The sequence below is a fragment of the Anolis sagrei genome, chromosome 3 (assembly GCF_037176765.1).
Source record: "Anolis sagrei isolate rAnoSag1 chromosome 3, rAnoSag1.mat, whole genome shotgun sequence".
Classification (NCBI taxonomy): Eukaryota; Metazoa; Chordata; class Lepidosauria; order Squamata; family Dactyloidae; genus Anolis; species Anolis sagrei.
Window position 1 is genome coordinate 143545891 of NC_090023.1, and position 15403 is coordinate 143561293.

The 15403-nt window shown below is 41.3% G+C and overlaps 1 protein-coding gene across 5 annotated transcripts in view; it reads left to right on the forward strand.

Moving 5' to 3' along the window:
- The first annotated feature begins 609 nt into the window (after positions 1-609).
- Positions 610-15403, forward strand: part of CTBP1 (C-terminal binding protein 1) — a 51578-nt gene continuing 36784 nt past the window's right edge. For 3 of the 5 annotated variants that reach the window (XM_060769282.2, XM_060769283.2, XM_060769279.2), the window contains exon 1: positions 612-886. Coding sequence is in view for 2 of the 5 variants with exons in the window: in XM_060769279.2 (XP_060625262.2) it covers positions 847-886 (40 nt within the window). In the remaining 3 variants the exon portion in view is untranslated. Of the gene's footprint in view, positions 887-15403 lie in introns of all 5 variants that reach the window. The other 2 variants (XM_060769280.2, XM_060769281.2) reach the window with 2 other exon arrangements.

Sequence of the window (15403 nt, forward strand, 5' to 3'; positions counted from 1 at the left end):
CAACTGATCACCTTGATTAGCATTTGATGGCCTGGCAGTGCCTGGGGGAATCTTTTGTTGAGAGGTGATTAGATGTCCTTGTTTGTTTCCTCTCTGTTGTTGTGTCGTTGGCCTAATAGGTGTATTGTGTCCAAATTTAGTGTCAATTCGTCCAGTGGTTTTTGCGTTCTGTTAATCCCACAAACAAACATGACATTTTTATTTATATAGAGTTATTACAAGGGTAAAGTCAGTCTGCAGGCTACTTATATAAACGCCGACAAGGCTGAGGCAGGGGCACCTTTGCTATCTGATATTTGCTATCTGCACAAAGTTATTGTAAATATTGTTTTTTTTTAAAAAAATTCAGGCCGTCTACGGTGAAGATGAACCGTGAATGAAAACCGTGTTTGGAGGAGGGTCCCATCTCGTCGGGGCAATGAATCAGGCGGGGAGGCGGCCCTCCTTCCCTCCCTCCCTCCAGAGGTGGGGTCCTTCTGCCTCCGAAAAGGGGCGGGGCGGAGGCCACGCCTCCTCCTCCTCTTCCCCTTCCTCCCGCGCGCACGCCAGCTTCCCTTTCCTTCCCTCCCTCCCTCCTCTCCGGCTCCACATCCGGCCAGCAGACAAGAGAGCAAGCGCGAGCCCAGCCCGGCCCCGCCCCTGCCTGCGCGCGCCTCCTCCTCCTCCTGCTCCCCCCTCCCTCCCTGATCGCGGAGCCTCAGTGCGAGGGCTCGGAGGGAGGGGCCGGGCGGGGAGGGAAGGCAAAGGAAAGGAAAGAAGGGGGCGAGGGAGCCGCCGGGGCCGCCATATGCTCCGAATCGCGCCCGAGCAGACCCCGCTGGAGCCCTGCCCCTGAGAGGCCTCTCGATGGGCAGCTCCCACTTGCTCAACAAGGGCCTGCCGCTCGGTAAGGCGCCGCCGCTGCCTCGGGTTTGCTGTGCCTGTTTCTCCCGCCTCGCGCACGGAGGGAAGGGAGGGGTGGGGGAAGGAGGAGGAGAAGGCCCCTCGCGCTTTGTGAGGCATTGTGTCCCCTCCTGCTTCCCCTCAGAAGCTGAGGAGTAGGCCGCAGGGAGGACATTGGGGGAGGGGGGGCTCTGCTTCGGCCTGGCCTCGCTCTCCGCTGGGGCCTTTCCCCGTGAACACAGCCCTTTGGGGAGGGGGCTCGCTGGAGGCCGGTTTCCGGTTGCGCCCCCAAAGGCTGAATATGGTTATTGGGCGCCGCTGGGAGGGTCCAAGGCCTGGCGCCTCTTGCCTCGCTCGGGAAAGTTTGATGTCGTCCCCTTTTGTCCTTCCTCCTTCCCTTCCTTCCTGGCACCGCCTGGGCCCGGTTTCGAGCCGCCCCTTCCCTCCCTCCTTTCCTCCAGGGGGCCGTTTGTGCCAAGATGGAGGAGGAGGAGGAAGAAGCCGAGCTCCCGCTTCCTCACCTCTGGGGGGCTCCCTGACTTCCTGGCTGTCTCGCTGCCCTCCCTTTTGATCCATCTTCTGTCTCTCCCTCTTGGCCATCCAACCAAGGGAGCGTGGAGCGCAGGGCTGCTCTTTCGATGCCGGCTTGGAGTGGGCATTGTTCTTAGGAAGCCATGTAAGGGCCTTGTGGTCAAGAGGGCTTTTAATAAAATAATAATAGTAATACTTTATTTATACCCCGCTACCATCTCCCCAAGGGACTCGGTGCGGCTTACATGAGGCCAAGCCCACCGCACATCAATAAACAAAACATCAATAAACAAACAATCAATACAATACAATTCATATAAATCACATTAACAAAAAATAGGCAATAAACAATCAACAGTGACATACAAGCATTTAAATCCAATGGTTGGGCCAAATGTAATAGATTAAAATTAAAAAATAATTCTGACGTGAGCAAGGTAGGATATAACTGGGATAGGATTTTCAGAGAGAATTGAGGGAATGCAGTCATTCCTAAATCAGTGGTAAAGTGCATTTTGAGGGCACATTGCTGAGAGTTTTCCTTATTCTGGGAAGGCACACTGGCACAACCACGCTTTTGTTTACAGCCACCCATCAACAGAGAGGCCATCTAGACTACCATATAACGCAGTTTAGAACTACTTTACGTGGCCAGTGTTGACTCCTATAACTCACTTATTAGGACCTCCTCACACTAGAGCAGTGGTTCTCAACCTTCCTAATGCTGTGACCCCTTAATATAGTCCCTCATGTTGTGGTGACTCCCAACCATAAAATTGTTTTAATTGCTACTTCATAACTATAATTCTGGAACTGTTATGAATCATAATGTAAATATCTGATATGCGTGATGTATTTTCATTCACTGGACCAAATTTGGCACAAATACCCGATATGCCCAAATTTGAATACTGGTGGGGTTGGGGGAGATTGATTTTGTCATTTGGGGGTTGTAGTTGCTAGGATTTATAGTTAAACCTACCATCAAAGAGCATTCTGAACTCCAGCAATGATGGAATTGAACCAAACTTGGCACACAGAACTCCCATGACCAACAGCAGATACTGGAAAGGTTTGGTGGACATTGACCTTGAGTTTTGGAGTTGTAGTTCACCTACATCCAAAGAGTACTGTGGGTTCAGACAAAGGTGGATCTGGACCAAACGTGGCATGGATATTCAATATACCCAAATGTGAATACTGGTGGAGTTTGGGGAAAATAGACCTTGACATTTTGAAGTTGTAGTTACTGGGATTTATAGTTTACCTACAATCAAAGAGTATTCTGAACCCCACCAATAGAATTGGGCCAAACTTCCTACACAAAACTCCCATGACCAACAGAAAATACTATGTTTTCTGATGGTCTTTGGTGACCCATCTGACCCCCCCCCCCCCCCGGATCCTGACCCCAAGGTTGAGAAACACTGCACTTAGAGAATGAATCCACTTTAAATCCGGTTGCTGCCTCCTGCAGAATTCTGGGGTTTGTAGTTTAGGGACAAGTCTTTAACAGCCTCACTAAACTACAAATCCCAGAATTCTGCAGGAGACACAAACTGGATTCATTCTCTAGTGCAGGCAAACTTCAGCTCTCTAGGTATTTTGGACGTCCAACTCCCAAAATTCCTAACAGCTGGAGTCCAAGACACCCAGAGGGCCAAAGTTTGTCCATGCCTGCTCTAGTGTGATGAAGTAGACAGGCTGCATTATATGACTCTACACAGACCATATAGTGCAGTTTCAAACTGCATTATAGGGCAGGGTAGATGAGGTCCCGAGGCTGGATCTACACTGATCTATATCCCAGAACCTGATCTCAGATTATCTGCTTTGAATTGGATTTATTTCTTTACTATATTTATACCATGCTCTTCTCACCTCAAAGAGGACTCAGGGTGGCTTACATCATAGCAAAATTCAATGCTGCATTATACATACTAAATATAACATATCAAATTATAAAACTATTAAAACATATAAATACAATAAGTAAAGCCCCCCCCCCCCTTAACATTAAGTCTAGTTGAGTCCGACTGTGGGGTGGTACTCATCCAAGGTGATGTGGCCAGCATGACTGCATGGAGTGCCATTACCTTCCTGCCAAAGCAGTACCTACTCACACTTGCATATTTTCGAGCTGCTAGGTTGGCAGAAGCTGAGGCTAATAACGGGAGCCCACCCTGCTCCCCAGATTTGAACCTCTGACCTTTCAGTCAGCAAGTTCAGCAGCTCAGTGGTTTAACCCACTATAAAACCCCTATAAATACAATACAACAGATTAACATCATAGTACCAAGTCCCATAGTCATTATATAAGCTGCTACGTTCAAATCGGATTGTATGAGTCTACACTCATATATGATCTACTGTGGAGGGCCTTCTCTTAGTCCCACCACCCGTTCAAGGACGCTTGATGGGAGCATGAGAGAGGGCCTTTTCGGTGTCTGCTCCCAGGCAATGGAACTCCCAAGAGAAACCAGCATGGCCCCATCCCTGCTGGCCCTCCGCAAGCAGATCAAGACCAACAGGCTTTTGGGGAAGGGTAAGGGGAGACTCTGGGGAGAATGGTGGGGGGAGATTGGGGGTATATGAGTTTTAAAGGCTATTTTAATGAATTTGCTGTATTTTAATTCTGGTTTTACTACATTTGTTATTATTTAATTGTTTTTAACTTTTGTATTGCTCTTTTTATACTGTTTATTGTGGATAGATGGTAGCCACGTTGAGTCCCCATGCGGTGAAAGGCGGGATAGAAATAAAGATAATAATAATAATACTAATACTAATAATAATAATACACTGCCAGATAATGTAGGAAAAGTAGATAATCTGGGATCAGATCTTGACATATAGGGCAGTGTAGATCCAGCCTTAGTGTTTAGAACCTCTCCCCTTATAATATGCCTTGCTTCCTCTACATTGTGTCTCCCTCAATAATTGGCTGTTAATGTTGGGTGCTCCAGGCCTGCCTTTTTCAGATCTGATTAAATGTTGTATTTGCCCTGTCCTCTGGAGACTAATATTAGCAACACAGAGAGTTAACCCAGCTACTTCAAAGGTACTTTGGTCTAAGTACCAAAGTAAAATCTCATGCAAACTTGCTATAGCTCAAAAGCATAGTTTTCATTTCTCCCTTCCCAAAATAAGGAAAGATAATCTTTGATAATAAAAAATCATTTTTTATCTCAGGTTTAGGTTTTAAAATATTATTTACTTAAATTCAATCAATGACTGCAATGTGATGATGACTGACCAAGGCACAGTTCCTTATGTGCAGTTGGTCCTTGGTATCTACAGATTCTGTATCCACGGGTTCAACCATCCATTATTGAAAAACATTAAAAAAAGGAGACATTCCAAAAAGCAAGGGAATTATGTAAGAAAAACTATTTTACCATACCATTGTATATAATAACACCTGAGCTTCAATGGGTTTTGGCATCCATAGAGGACCTGGAACTAGACCCTAGCAGATTCTAAGGGGCCACTGCTCAGAACTGCTGATAAGCAGTTTTATTTCTAATGAAAGTTCCAATAAAGTGGTGTAGTTTTTAAATTACATGATGCTAGCTGTGAATACCTAATGGGAAGAAAAATACTAACAATAAAACTATATTATATTCTTGTCCCCTCCCCCATTTTTAAAAAAAAGAAATATGATTATCCTGTCAGCATATAACATTAACACGAAATGACATTTTAGGTGCAGCACATTTCTTATTTGTATGAATCACCGTTCCTTTTTGTAATATGCCCATGCCTACCATTATTAATTTGCAGATAGAATGAGTACTTAAGTAATGGTTTTACAATTATGTTCAATTTATCACATTCAAAGAAAATCTATTTGCATTGATAGTAACATGGGGGAGAGGAGGCTTTTTGGTTATTTTTAGCATCTAAGGGAAAACACAGTTTTATTTATATTTAATCACAAAAACCATATGAATTTCTTAGTATTATTTGATGTGTTTTTTAAATAATTCCTTTATTAACTATAATTCTACTTGCTTCAGTCTTTGATATAGTAATTAACATTTTTTATTTTTTGATATTTCCTGGCATTGTGCAAGGAAATAGCATTGAAGCATGTAATAAGTGGGGGAAACTTTTTCTCTCACCCACTGCCCATCCTTTTACTTTCCAATTTACTTGTTACTAACCCCCCCCCCCCCATAGAATGGTCATGATACTAAAGTTTGAGAAAGCGTATCATGCAATTAAAGGAGCAACTGCAGCAATTGAAAGAAAAATGACTAAATATAAGAAAAACAATATTTTCCAGGGGTTGTTGTGAGTTTTTTCGGACAGTATGGCTATGTTCCAGTAGCATTCTCAAATTCACAACAGCCCAGTGATTCTGGCCATGAAAGTCTTTGACAGCACAATATTTTCCAAGTTGTTACAAGGAGAAATATTGGTAGGCCATTATTTTAAAAACAAGGATAGAACAGACTTGTTCTTTCTTTTTGAGTTAATATCTGTGTATGATATTTATACCCCACAAAGGGAGACTTCTATTTCTGCGTGGTGATCTGTTCAGCCACCAAAAAGCCCTCTTCAGTTTAATGAAATTCACCCGAGGATACAAATAAATAGTCAGAATGATGTGAATTAAAGAAGATAGTAATGCAAGCTGTCCCTAAAACTGGACTGCCATTATCTTACTATCAATAACTCAAAGCAAATAGTTAAACAGAATGCTTTTAGGGGCTTGATTAAATCTTGCAGTGATCGGAAGATAAACCATTTCCCTTTGTTCTTCGTGAATTAGCTGCCAGTTGGTTTCCCCCAAAAGACAGCTATGGCTGCAGTCCTATGCCCACTGACCCGGGAGTAAATGCTACTGAAGTTAGCGTGATATGCAGTTGAGTATGCATGTAGTGAAATAGAATAATTATTTACATGTCTGTTTCAAATAAGCATTACTGATTCCTGTGGGACTTAAGTAAGTGTATAGGATGCACCTTAGATCAGCCCTGAGCTTTGCTTTTCACTGGTTAGGGAAAAACATTTTTTTAAACTATGTAGTATGATCATGGATTTTAGAAAGCTGATAGAATTTGTGAAAAACAAAACAAAAGAGAGGGTGCAGTAGAAATCAGGCAGCAACCAAATCTAACGCTGTGTTTGCAAATACTTTTTCAGTTAATGTGCATGCTGTGTCAGCACAGAAAATTATTATTAAGTAGGACAGTGGCTTTCATGTTCTCTAAGGCCTGTCAAGGGTTTTGTACTGGTAATGGCAGACAGGCTGGTCAAAAGAAGGACCAGCTGTCATTTTGAATAATCTCTGCAGTATACAATCACAGGGAATGCTGTGTTTGGGTTGAAGGCTATGACTGTTTTGGAGCTCCAAAGGGCATCTTGGAAAAAATAGTCCAGAATTCTTGAAACATGCTGGGATTACGTGAATTACTGAATAAAAACAATAGGAAAAGTTACCTGGGAACTGGAACACTGCCAAGGAGAAGCTGAAGATCTGAAATATCTGTAACAGTGGAACTGCTTGGTATATGGCAAAAATCAGGATTTAGTTTGGTGTTTTTTTTAGTATTTTCAAGTCATTGTTGGCTAAATAAGTGGATACAAAGGGCTGACTGTAATTCTATATAAGGCTGTCCACAAAACCTCCCTGAAATAGGCGTCTTTTTGAAAAAAAATTCAGTGGATTTCCAGTGTTCAACCCAGTGTTCAAATCAGTTGGCCAACCCAGTGGAGCTATTTTGAACACAAATGCACCAGGAGCTTCTACAGCTTTCTACTAGGATAGATTTGTCTCTACTATAGAAACACAGATTGAGGATAATCGTTTTTGAGATCTTCAGGGGCCTGGTAGATGCATGTGCGGGCTTCCAGTTTTCTTGTTGGCTTCTGGACAGACATACCTGGCCTTGGTTGTGTGGAAGGAATTCTAAAAATGAGGAATAGGTGCTGAAAAGCTTGAGATAGGTTGCTTTAAATTTCATGATTGCCATTTGTAAAATTGCCTTTGTGCTGCTAGCAGGTTATGTGTTGGTGATTTCAGGTCAAGGAGAGTGTTTTGGGCTACTTCATGGGCTTGAAACGGATGTGATGACACTCACAGTCTCTGGGCTTGCGGCATTTAGAGGCTGTAAAATCCTGCAGCAGTTGGCAGTGGAAGGAACACTGCAGTCAAAATCTGAAGCCACTTAAACCTGGTCTCTGCCAATATTTATTTCATGAAAATGTTAGTAAAGCATTACATATAGGTTGGACACTTCTAGAGGAGAGAACCTTGGTGGAATACATGGATGATGTGGGGACAGTAAATAGTATCAGTAGACGCTTCAGTGCAGAAACAAGTTTTTTTTGAGAACACAGTGAAGGATTAGGGAGCAACCCTATTTATATTGACAGTGCTCTCCAGCTGAAAATGGAAAAGATGGATCTGAGAGCTCTTAACTATACTGATAGCAGAAAGGTTAACATAACTTAATTAAGCCATTGTTGTTTAGCCTGTTCATACAACAGCAAAACTCGGGAGTATCTAGTTTGTGGTGTTTATTTGTTAATTTCTATTACATAACACGTTATTTATTTAGCTGAATTTTAAAGTGTTTTCCCAAATGTTCAGTAAATGTTTTCCCAATTTTCAGTAAATGTGTTCTGGTGTTTTTGTCCTCTGGAGGATAGCTTCAAACCAACATTTTGGGGGAGGGGTGGGAGTCTATAGAGTAAACAATCCAAGCATCTTTTAGAAAATGATACCTGTTTCTAGTTTTAAAAACCTGTTTAATTGGTTGCGAAACTTGGCTGACCTGCCCTTGAGCCTCCCCCCTTTCCACCAATATTTCTCCTTTGGGTGATTGTGCTCATCTGTTTGATGTTTATCTTACAGCTCCTTTCCTCCCATAGCAGATGCTGGAAGCACTGCCTAGTGAAGATACCTCAATGTCAGGGTGTTTCTGGTCAGTTCATCCAGCATTCTTGTGCTTTTTCACTACAGTGTTTTCCTGCTTCCATGGCTTGTTGTACATCAAGCGACCTGCTTGGAGTGATGGCAGTTCTTCATTTTTCTTTTCCATCTTTTTATTTATTCTTCTGCATCAGTTCATGCTACCAATCCATGTTTATTGTGAATGTTGTGGGGACAAACAAAGAAAACACCTGGATTTTACTTTAGAAAGGATTTCACTGGCTACTGGGCTTGTTTTCAAGCATAATTCAGAGTGCCGGATATGACTTAACATCTCCTATGAAACTTTGCCTAAATTCTGAAATCTTTGGGGTTGGGGTAAGGAAGGGGCTTCTGTGTCCTGCTGCTCTGTGGGAGCCATGAGCTGGTTTTACAACAGCCTTTCTAAGTTCGTGGAAGGCTGGTTGCCTTCCCGGTTTTCCTCTTGTAAGCAAAAACATATTTATTAAGATATTCCTTTGGCAAATAATAATTTGCTTGAAGAATTGACTTTATACTCAACCAAATTTACTTTTTTATAGATAGATATGAAAATTGTTTTTAATTATGCTTTTTAATGCATGAACTTCATTTTGTGTTGTATATTTATTCATTCATACCGGGTGTCATTTTAGGTTCCATGTATAGGTGGAATATTACTCTGGGGAAAAAAATTGACTGAGTGTCCCAGAGTGACTGAAATACAGCCTCAATTCTGAAATCTTTGTCCCCGTGCATACTTTTTATAATCTAAACCTAAAATAGGAAAGCAGGCCTAATTTCATTCTGCTGTGCTCTGTAGTGTGATCTGGTGTTTACTTGTTGCCATTGCTTTTTGTTAAAATATGTATGTTGTTACAGGATAGCCACAAGCTTTAAATGGGAATTAGACATATGGGGGAGGAGAAGAGGAAATCGGTGTGTTGATGCTTCCATAATGGCTGAGTGGAACCCTCCTATTAAGAGGCAGTCTATGAAACTCTGTATTAGTTGCTGAAAGCTGCAGTGCAGAGAGAGTGGGAGGCCTTCAAGCTCTGTTATGAATTCCTGTGGGTATTTGATTGGGCTGCTAAGGCTAGCAGGGTGCAGAGTTGCTTTATTCAGAGTCTCACATTTAATCTGAATGCAGAAAGTGCAAATACATGTTGAACCTCAACAGGTTTACAGTTAGCCATGGGGATACCTTCGGTTTCATCACTCTCTGAATTATAGTGCAGGTGACACTGTGTCTTAGAAAAATATCTTAAGAATACATTAAGGACAGTCCATTTTTCTTCTTTCCAAGAAGGAGCCACATTTTGGGATACAGCCCTGGGATAAAAATATGCCCACTCTCCATTCAGATTGGTCACACTGCAGGAAAAAAACTGTTGCCTAGGGCAGCATCCATTTGTACTCTCTGTGCTGTGACTCATTTTTGCAGCAGCTGAGGGACAGCAGCCAGCAGCAATGTTGCTCCTGGTGCATAGCCAGTTCAGCAGTTGGGACAAGGAATGCAACAGTAGTTCATCTGTCCTGTGTCGATACTCCAGCTTTGGACTGATAAATATTAAAAGCTTTCCTGTCTGTGTGCTGGTATCAGTTCTTACACATAATCCTCAGTGAGAGTTGTTTCCATCTTGGCAGCAGACATTTTGTCCAGTAAGTTAAGTGTGGTGGTAGTCGTGATGCCCTCAAGTTATTTTTGATTTACGATGACTAAAGCACCATGTCATAGAATTTGTTCAAAGGAGGTTTACCCTTTCCTTTTTTTGAGGCTGTGTGTGTGACTGACCCAGTGTCACCCAGTGGGTTTCTGTAGCTAATAGGAATTCAGACTCTGGATTCTCAGCCCTGTCTACACAGCCATGTAAAATCCAGATTATCTGCTTTGAACTGGATTTTGTATTGGAGTGTAGACTCATATAATACAATTAAAAGCAGATAATGTAGATCATCCGCTTTGATAATCTGGATTATATGGTAGTGTAGAAGGGTCCTCAGATGTTACATCCATGCCATATTGTGTCCCATCTATTCCATTACTTCTTAAACTGTAGGTCCCAACTCCAAATGGGTTATCTTGGGGTCACGAAGAATTTGGCAGCAGTAAAAGGAGTTTGAATGTCACCAACTTACACAAATCTCTTCACAGCAATGTGCAGTGTTTGCATGGACTGCAGAAAATGCTTCAGCTGTCTTCCACACAAAGGAAAATCAGCCTGTTTAGCAGGCCTTGAAATGTTGATTTATTATCAGTAAATGTTTGATTTTTACACCAGTTTTATCTACCTATATTCCAGGGTCACATTAAAATTTCTGGTAGAAAGGGGTCGTGAGTGGAAAAAGTTTAGGAAGCCTTGATCTGTTCCAATTTTGCAAATTGTGTTGATGACTTCTATCATATGATATCTTCTATAGTTTTGCATTTCTTCACTGAAATTGTTGGTCTCCGTGATATCAACTTTTTGTGGATTTGTATGATTTCCATTCTTCTGAAGAAATATTAAAACTATAGTACAGCTGCAGATGGGTTGATACAGCCCTGAAGTGAACTGGCTTCACTGTGACAGAGGAGCTGGTGATCCTCTTATACAGAACCTGTAAGACCTTTGGAACCCGAATCTGCATTTACTGTGTAGATGCTAATGTTTTTTGGATGGAGAGATTTTATTACCATGCTAATTTATGCCCCCATCTTTTTTTAAAAAAATCCATTACCTCTCATTTTAGTAGTGGGTTGAATAGAGACCCACTGGTACTGATTCTAGCCTTTAACATGTTTTGAGTCCCACATACATTGGAGCCCACTCCAATATATGTAGTGGTGGCCAAGTTTGATATTCCTGTTTTGTGCAGGAAAGGACAACCGTGGACACTAGAATGGCCATTATGGTGAATTGTCCCACAGGAGAATAGTTTTTCTTCCTTTTATTGATATCTATTGATAATGTTAATTGCAGTTCTGGTTAACGCCTATGAGTTGGATGCATTCACTTACTGTTGCTGTTTTTTTGATGGGTTGATATGTATCTTGAATATTTTGAATAAGTTCTTTCCTTTTTAGGATTTAATTTTGTTGCTTGTGGCGATGGTTTAAGCTGCTCCAAGCTTGTGAAATATAGAATATAAAATGTTTTTAATAAACATAGTATCTCTCCTAAATGATCAGGAAGCATGATGAATTGATGGTTTTTAGTGGAAAAGTAGAATACAAATGTAAGATGTACAGGCAGTCCTCAGGTTACAAACATCTGACTTACAAACAACTCATAGTTAAGTGTGAGTTGAGACAACAGGAAGTGAGTGAAATCTACCCCTAGGAAGGAAAATTCACTCTTGAAAGAGTTATCATGGGGAGAGGTGTCTCAATTGAAGCTTTAACACCAATCCTTGTTCCCACAACAAGCCAAATTTTTCAAAATCCAATTATCACAGGGACAGAAAGTGAGGTGAAATCTTCAGAACAGGGACACAAAGAGCAAAACATCACCACAGAGGTGTTACCCCTTCCCTATGCTATCCAAAGCACACACTATATACATATATTTGGCTGGAGTTACACTTAAAATGTACATGATGCAACTTGCATGCAAATTCAACTTAAGAACAAACCTAAAGAAGCTATCTTGTTCATAACTTGGAGTTTGCCAGTGCTCTAACACAGTATTTTGATAGAATCAAGAAATTCATGAACCCAATGCCCTTGACAGTCCAGGGAATCAAGCGGTTATTTATTTATTTATCGTGTCATCAGCAACCATTGTATTACCATTCTAACAGAGCAAAACAAACACAGAGATTAAAAAGAAAAAAAAGAGAAAGAAAAAAAAAACACACAGATTTTGTAAATTTGGTATTTGGTTAAATGTCCTTTGACCAGTATCTGGCCACTTGGAGTGCCTCTGGGGTTGCCGCAAGAAGGTCCTCCATCGTGCATGTGGCAGGGCTCAGGGTGCATTGCAGCAGGTGGTCAGTGGTTTGTTCTTCTCCGCACTCGCATGCCGAGGATTCCACCCTGTAGCCCCATTTCTTAAGATTGGCTCTGCATCTCGTGGTGCCAGAGCGCAATCTGTTCAGCGCCTTCCAAGTCGCCCAGTCTTCTGAGTGCCCAGGGGGGAGTCTCTCATCTGGTATCACCCATGAATTGAGGTGCTGGGTTTGGGCCTGCCACTTTTGGACTCTCGCTTGCTGGGGTGTTCCAGCGAGTGTCTCTGTAGTTCTAAGAAAACTATGTCTTGATTTAAGTCGTTGACGTGCTGGCTGATACCCAAACAGGGGATGAGCTGGAGATGTCTCTGCCTTGGTCCTTTCACTATTCACCTTTCACTATTTCACTAATCAAGCGGTGAGACTTTATATGTATGGAGGGTTGTTTTTATATGCTGCAGCATTTTTAATTAAAACTAAATTTTCTCAAAAATTTTTTTTAGCACATTGCTGATATTTAAGTGACAAATATGCATGTGCTCATACACACATCCAGTTTCATATTTACCTAATTCTGTCCTCTGAGAACATACATAATGGATGCCACTGTAACCAGCAAGGGGTTCTTGCTGATCTTCCTTCCCTTTGGGATTTTGTAATTCATTAGAGTCTGTTCGATTGTGTGATGCAGCTTCATTTGGAGGCTTTTCCCGCCATGTCCTTAATTATGCATACAAATCTGCTTAAGTATTTGCCTGTTCTTGCTGGGTCGCTCAGACATCAGAACATCAATTTCTTTTTAGCTTATTCAGCCTTTAAACTTAATGCATATACTGCATATAGAAACAGTTTGTCTTCTAATTTTTGGCATGTTCAAAGGAAATAACCTTTTTACCTGACGCAGAATAGAATATATTTAGACTCAACTGTTCAAATAAAAAGAACATTGCTGAGGGAAGTGCGCTATAATGCTTCCTCTGTTGTACTGTTTGTGCAGGAAATAAGTAATTTGATGTGAGAGAGAGCCTTGCGAAAGGAGCCTATAACTTTCTGGACTCTCCACAGTGCCATACATTTTAAAAAAAACATTTTTAGTTCACTGTAGCATTTTTCATGGGTTGTAGGGTTCACTGTAGCATTTTTTTTATGGATTTTTGCTGTACTTGTAAGTTGCTTTTTGCTATTTTTCCTTTCATGTATGCTATATGTATAGACTGTTCAAGATGAAACAGCTTACTCTTTGAAACAACTGTTTTGGTTCTTGATGTGCACACAAGAAAATATCCTTTCTAGTGAAAGATGAGAGCTTATCTGTATATCCATACATGTAGCCAAGTCTAGACTCCTTCGCTATCTGCAAAGCTGTTTCATTAAAAAAAACACAGTGTGTTCATTCATGTATCTAGTTTCTCCTAGTAGTGAAACTGAATTTTTCAGAAACATCTGGTGTAGTCAATTTCTTACTCCACTTACAAATATTGGACCAGAGAGATATTGCTGCAGTTAAGAGTTAGGACAGAGCTGTAAAATGAGCTGTGAACTTTTCCTTTAAATCTAACTTTTGAGTGCAGTTAGATTTAAATTTAAATTTTAGCAGGTATGGTGGCAGCAAGGTGGATGATGCTATTGCTTTTTAGAAATATTATCTATACCTATATCAGAGGAATAGTGTGTTGGCCACATTTGAGCACAATCTCGCCAATTTGCCTTGCTCTCCTGAGGCAGTTGCTCACAGAGAGTGAGCAATATAAGGCCTAGTGGTAACAGTGAGTTTAAATTATGTAGAGATGGAGAATGAAAATACTTCTTTGTTTAACAAGTAGTGGTTTCAGTTGCTCTGAGATTAATATATTGAGATTAATACCGAAAACTGATTTTTAATTTCAGTAGTGGAAATAGTATCAATAGATAAGCAGCAGAAGTTGTCAAAACATTTTTGCCACTTAAAGACATTTCCTCCAAATGTTACAAAAACTGCAAAGGAGGACAGCTCCCCCATCTCTGGGGCAGTCCATGTCTGATGTCTTACTGGCAGGATTTTCTTCATAGTGTTTATTTGAAATCTCTCTCTCCCTACAATTTGAACCCATTTGCTGCTCTGGAGAGTCCTAACCATTAGAGCAGCTAGGGAAAAAATTAGGTGTTCCATCTTCAGATGAAGTTGCTGCTCCCAATACGTTTGCTAGCTCGTATCCAGGCCACATACGTGTCTGGAATTTTTTTTTTTTTTACTGAGTGCTAAAGGGCATTTTGTAAGTTTGTGAACCTGCTTTGTATTGGATGAGATGAGTTGGGTTCCAGTGTGGTCTGATTTGGCTGGCAACAGCTCTCAAGGGCAAAGGATGTTACCTATTAGATTTCAGTGTAAAATGGACATGCAAAGGATTAACCTGCGCTTACTGAGCTGTGTCCCTTTGGGTGTAGACGTGGGGCAGAATGCCTACTTGGAGAGTCTCTTCAGTGAATTTGTCTGAAGCTGCAAATTCCTCCACATTTATTTCTAAAACTCATGACTAGACTTGGACTTTAGAGAAATTTGCATATACTCTCAGACTCCAGGAACAGTTGCTCTGATGCAGGTGAATTGCAACGACAAAATGTTTGATGTAAATGGAAATTACACTGCCAAGTTACTGAGCAGAACGTAGGTTAGTCTAATTCTTCTCCAAAACTCTACAAGGTTTCTTCAGGCCCTGCTGTTTCTGCAGTTGTATCAGAGACTTATTTCATGACTCCCAAGTTGTGTCCATGTTACAGGAATACACATTAGTAGCTGCCTGTTACTCAGATTTAAATGAAACTGCTGAATATGTGTTTTCATATGTTTTTGCACGTCATTTGGATGCATACTTAAAAGGACCCCTTTGAACAGTTTTAAAATGCCAGTTTGTTTCTGAACACAATTAATAGTGCTATATAGGAAGCTCCCGCCTAGCAACTTTCCTGTGAATTTTGTTAATATCAAGAGCAGTGACAAGGTCTTGAGTCTGAAAAACAGTCCTAAGTAATTTCTAAAGCAGTGGTTCTCAACCTGTGGGTCCCCAGATGTTTTGACCTTCAACTCCCAGAAATCCTAACAGCTGGTAAACTGGCTGGGCTTTCTGGGAGTTGTAGGCCAAAACACTTGGGGACCCACAGGTTGAGAACCACTGATCTAGA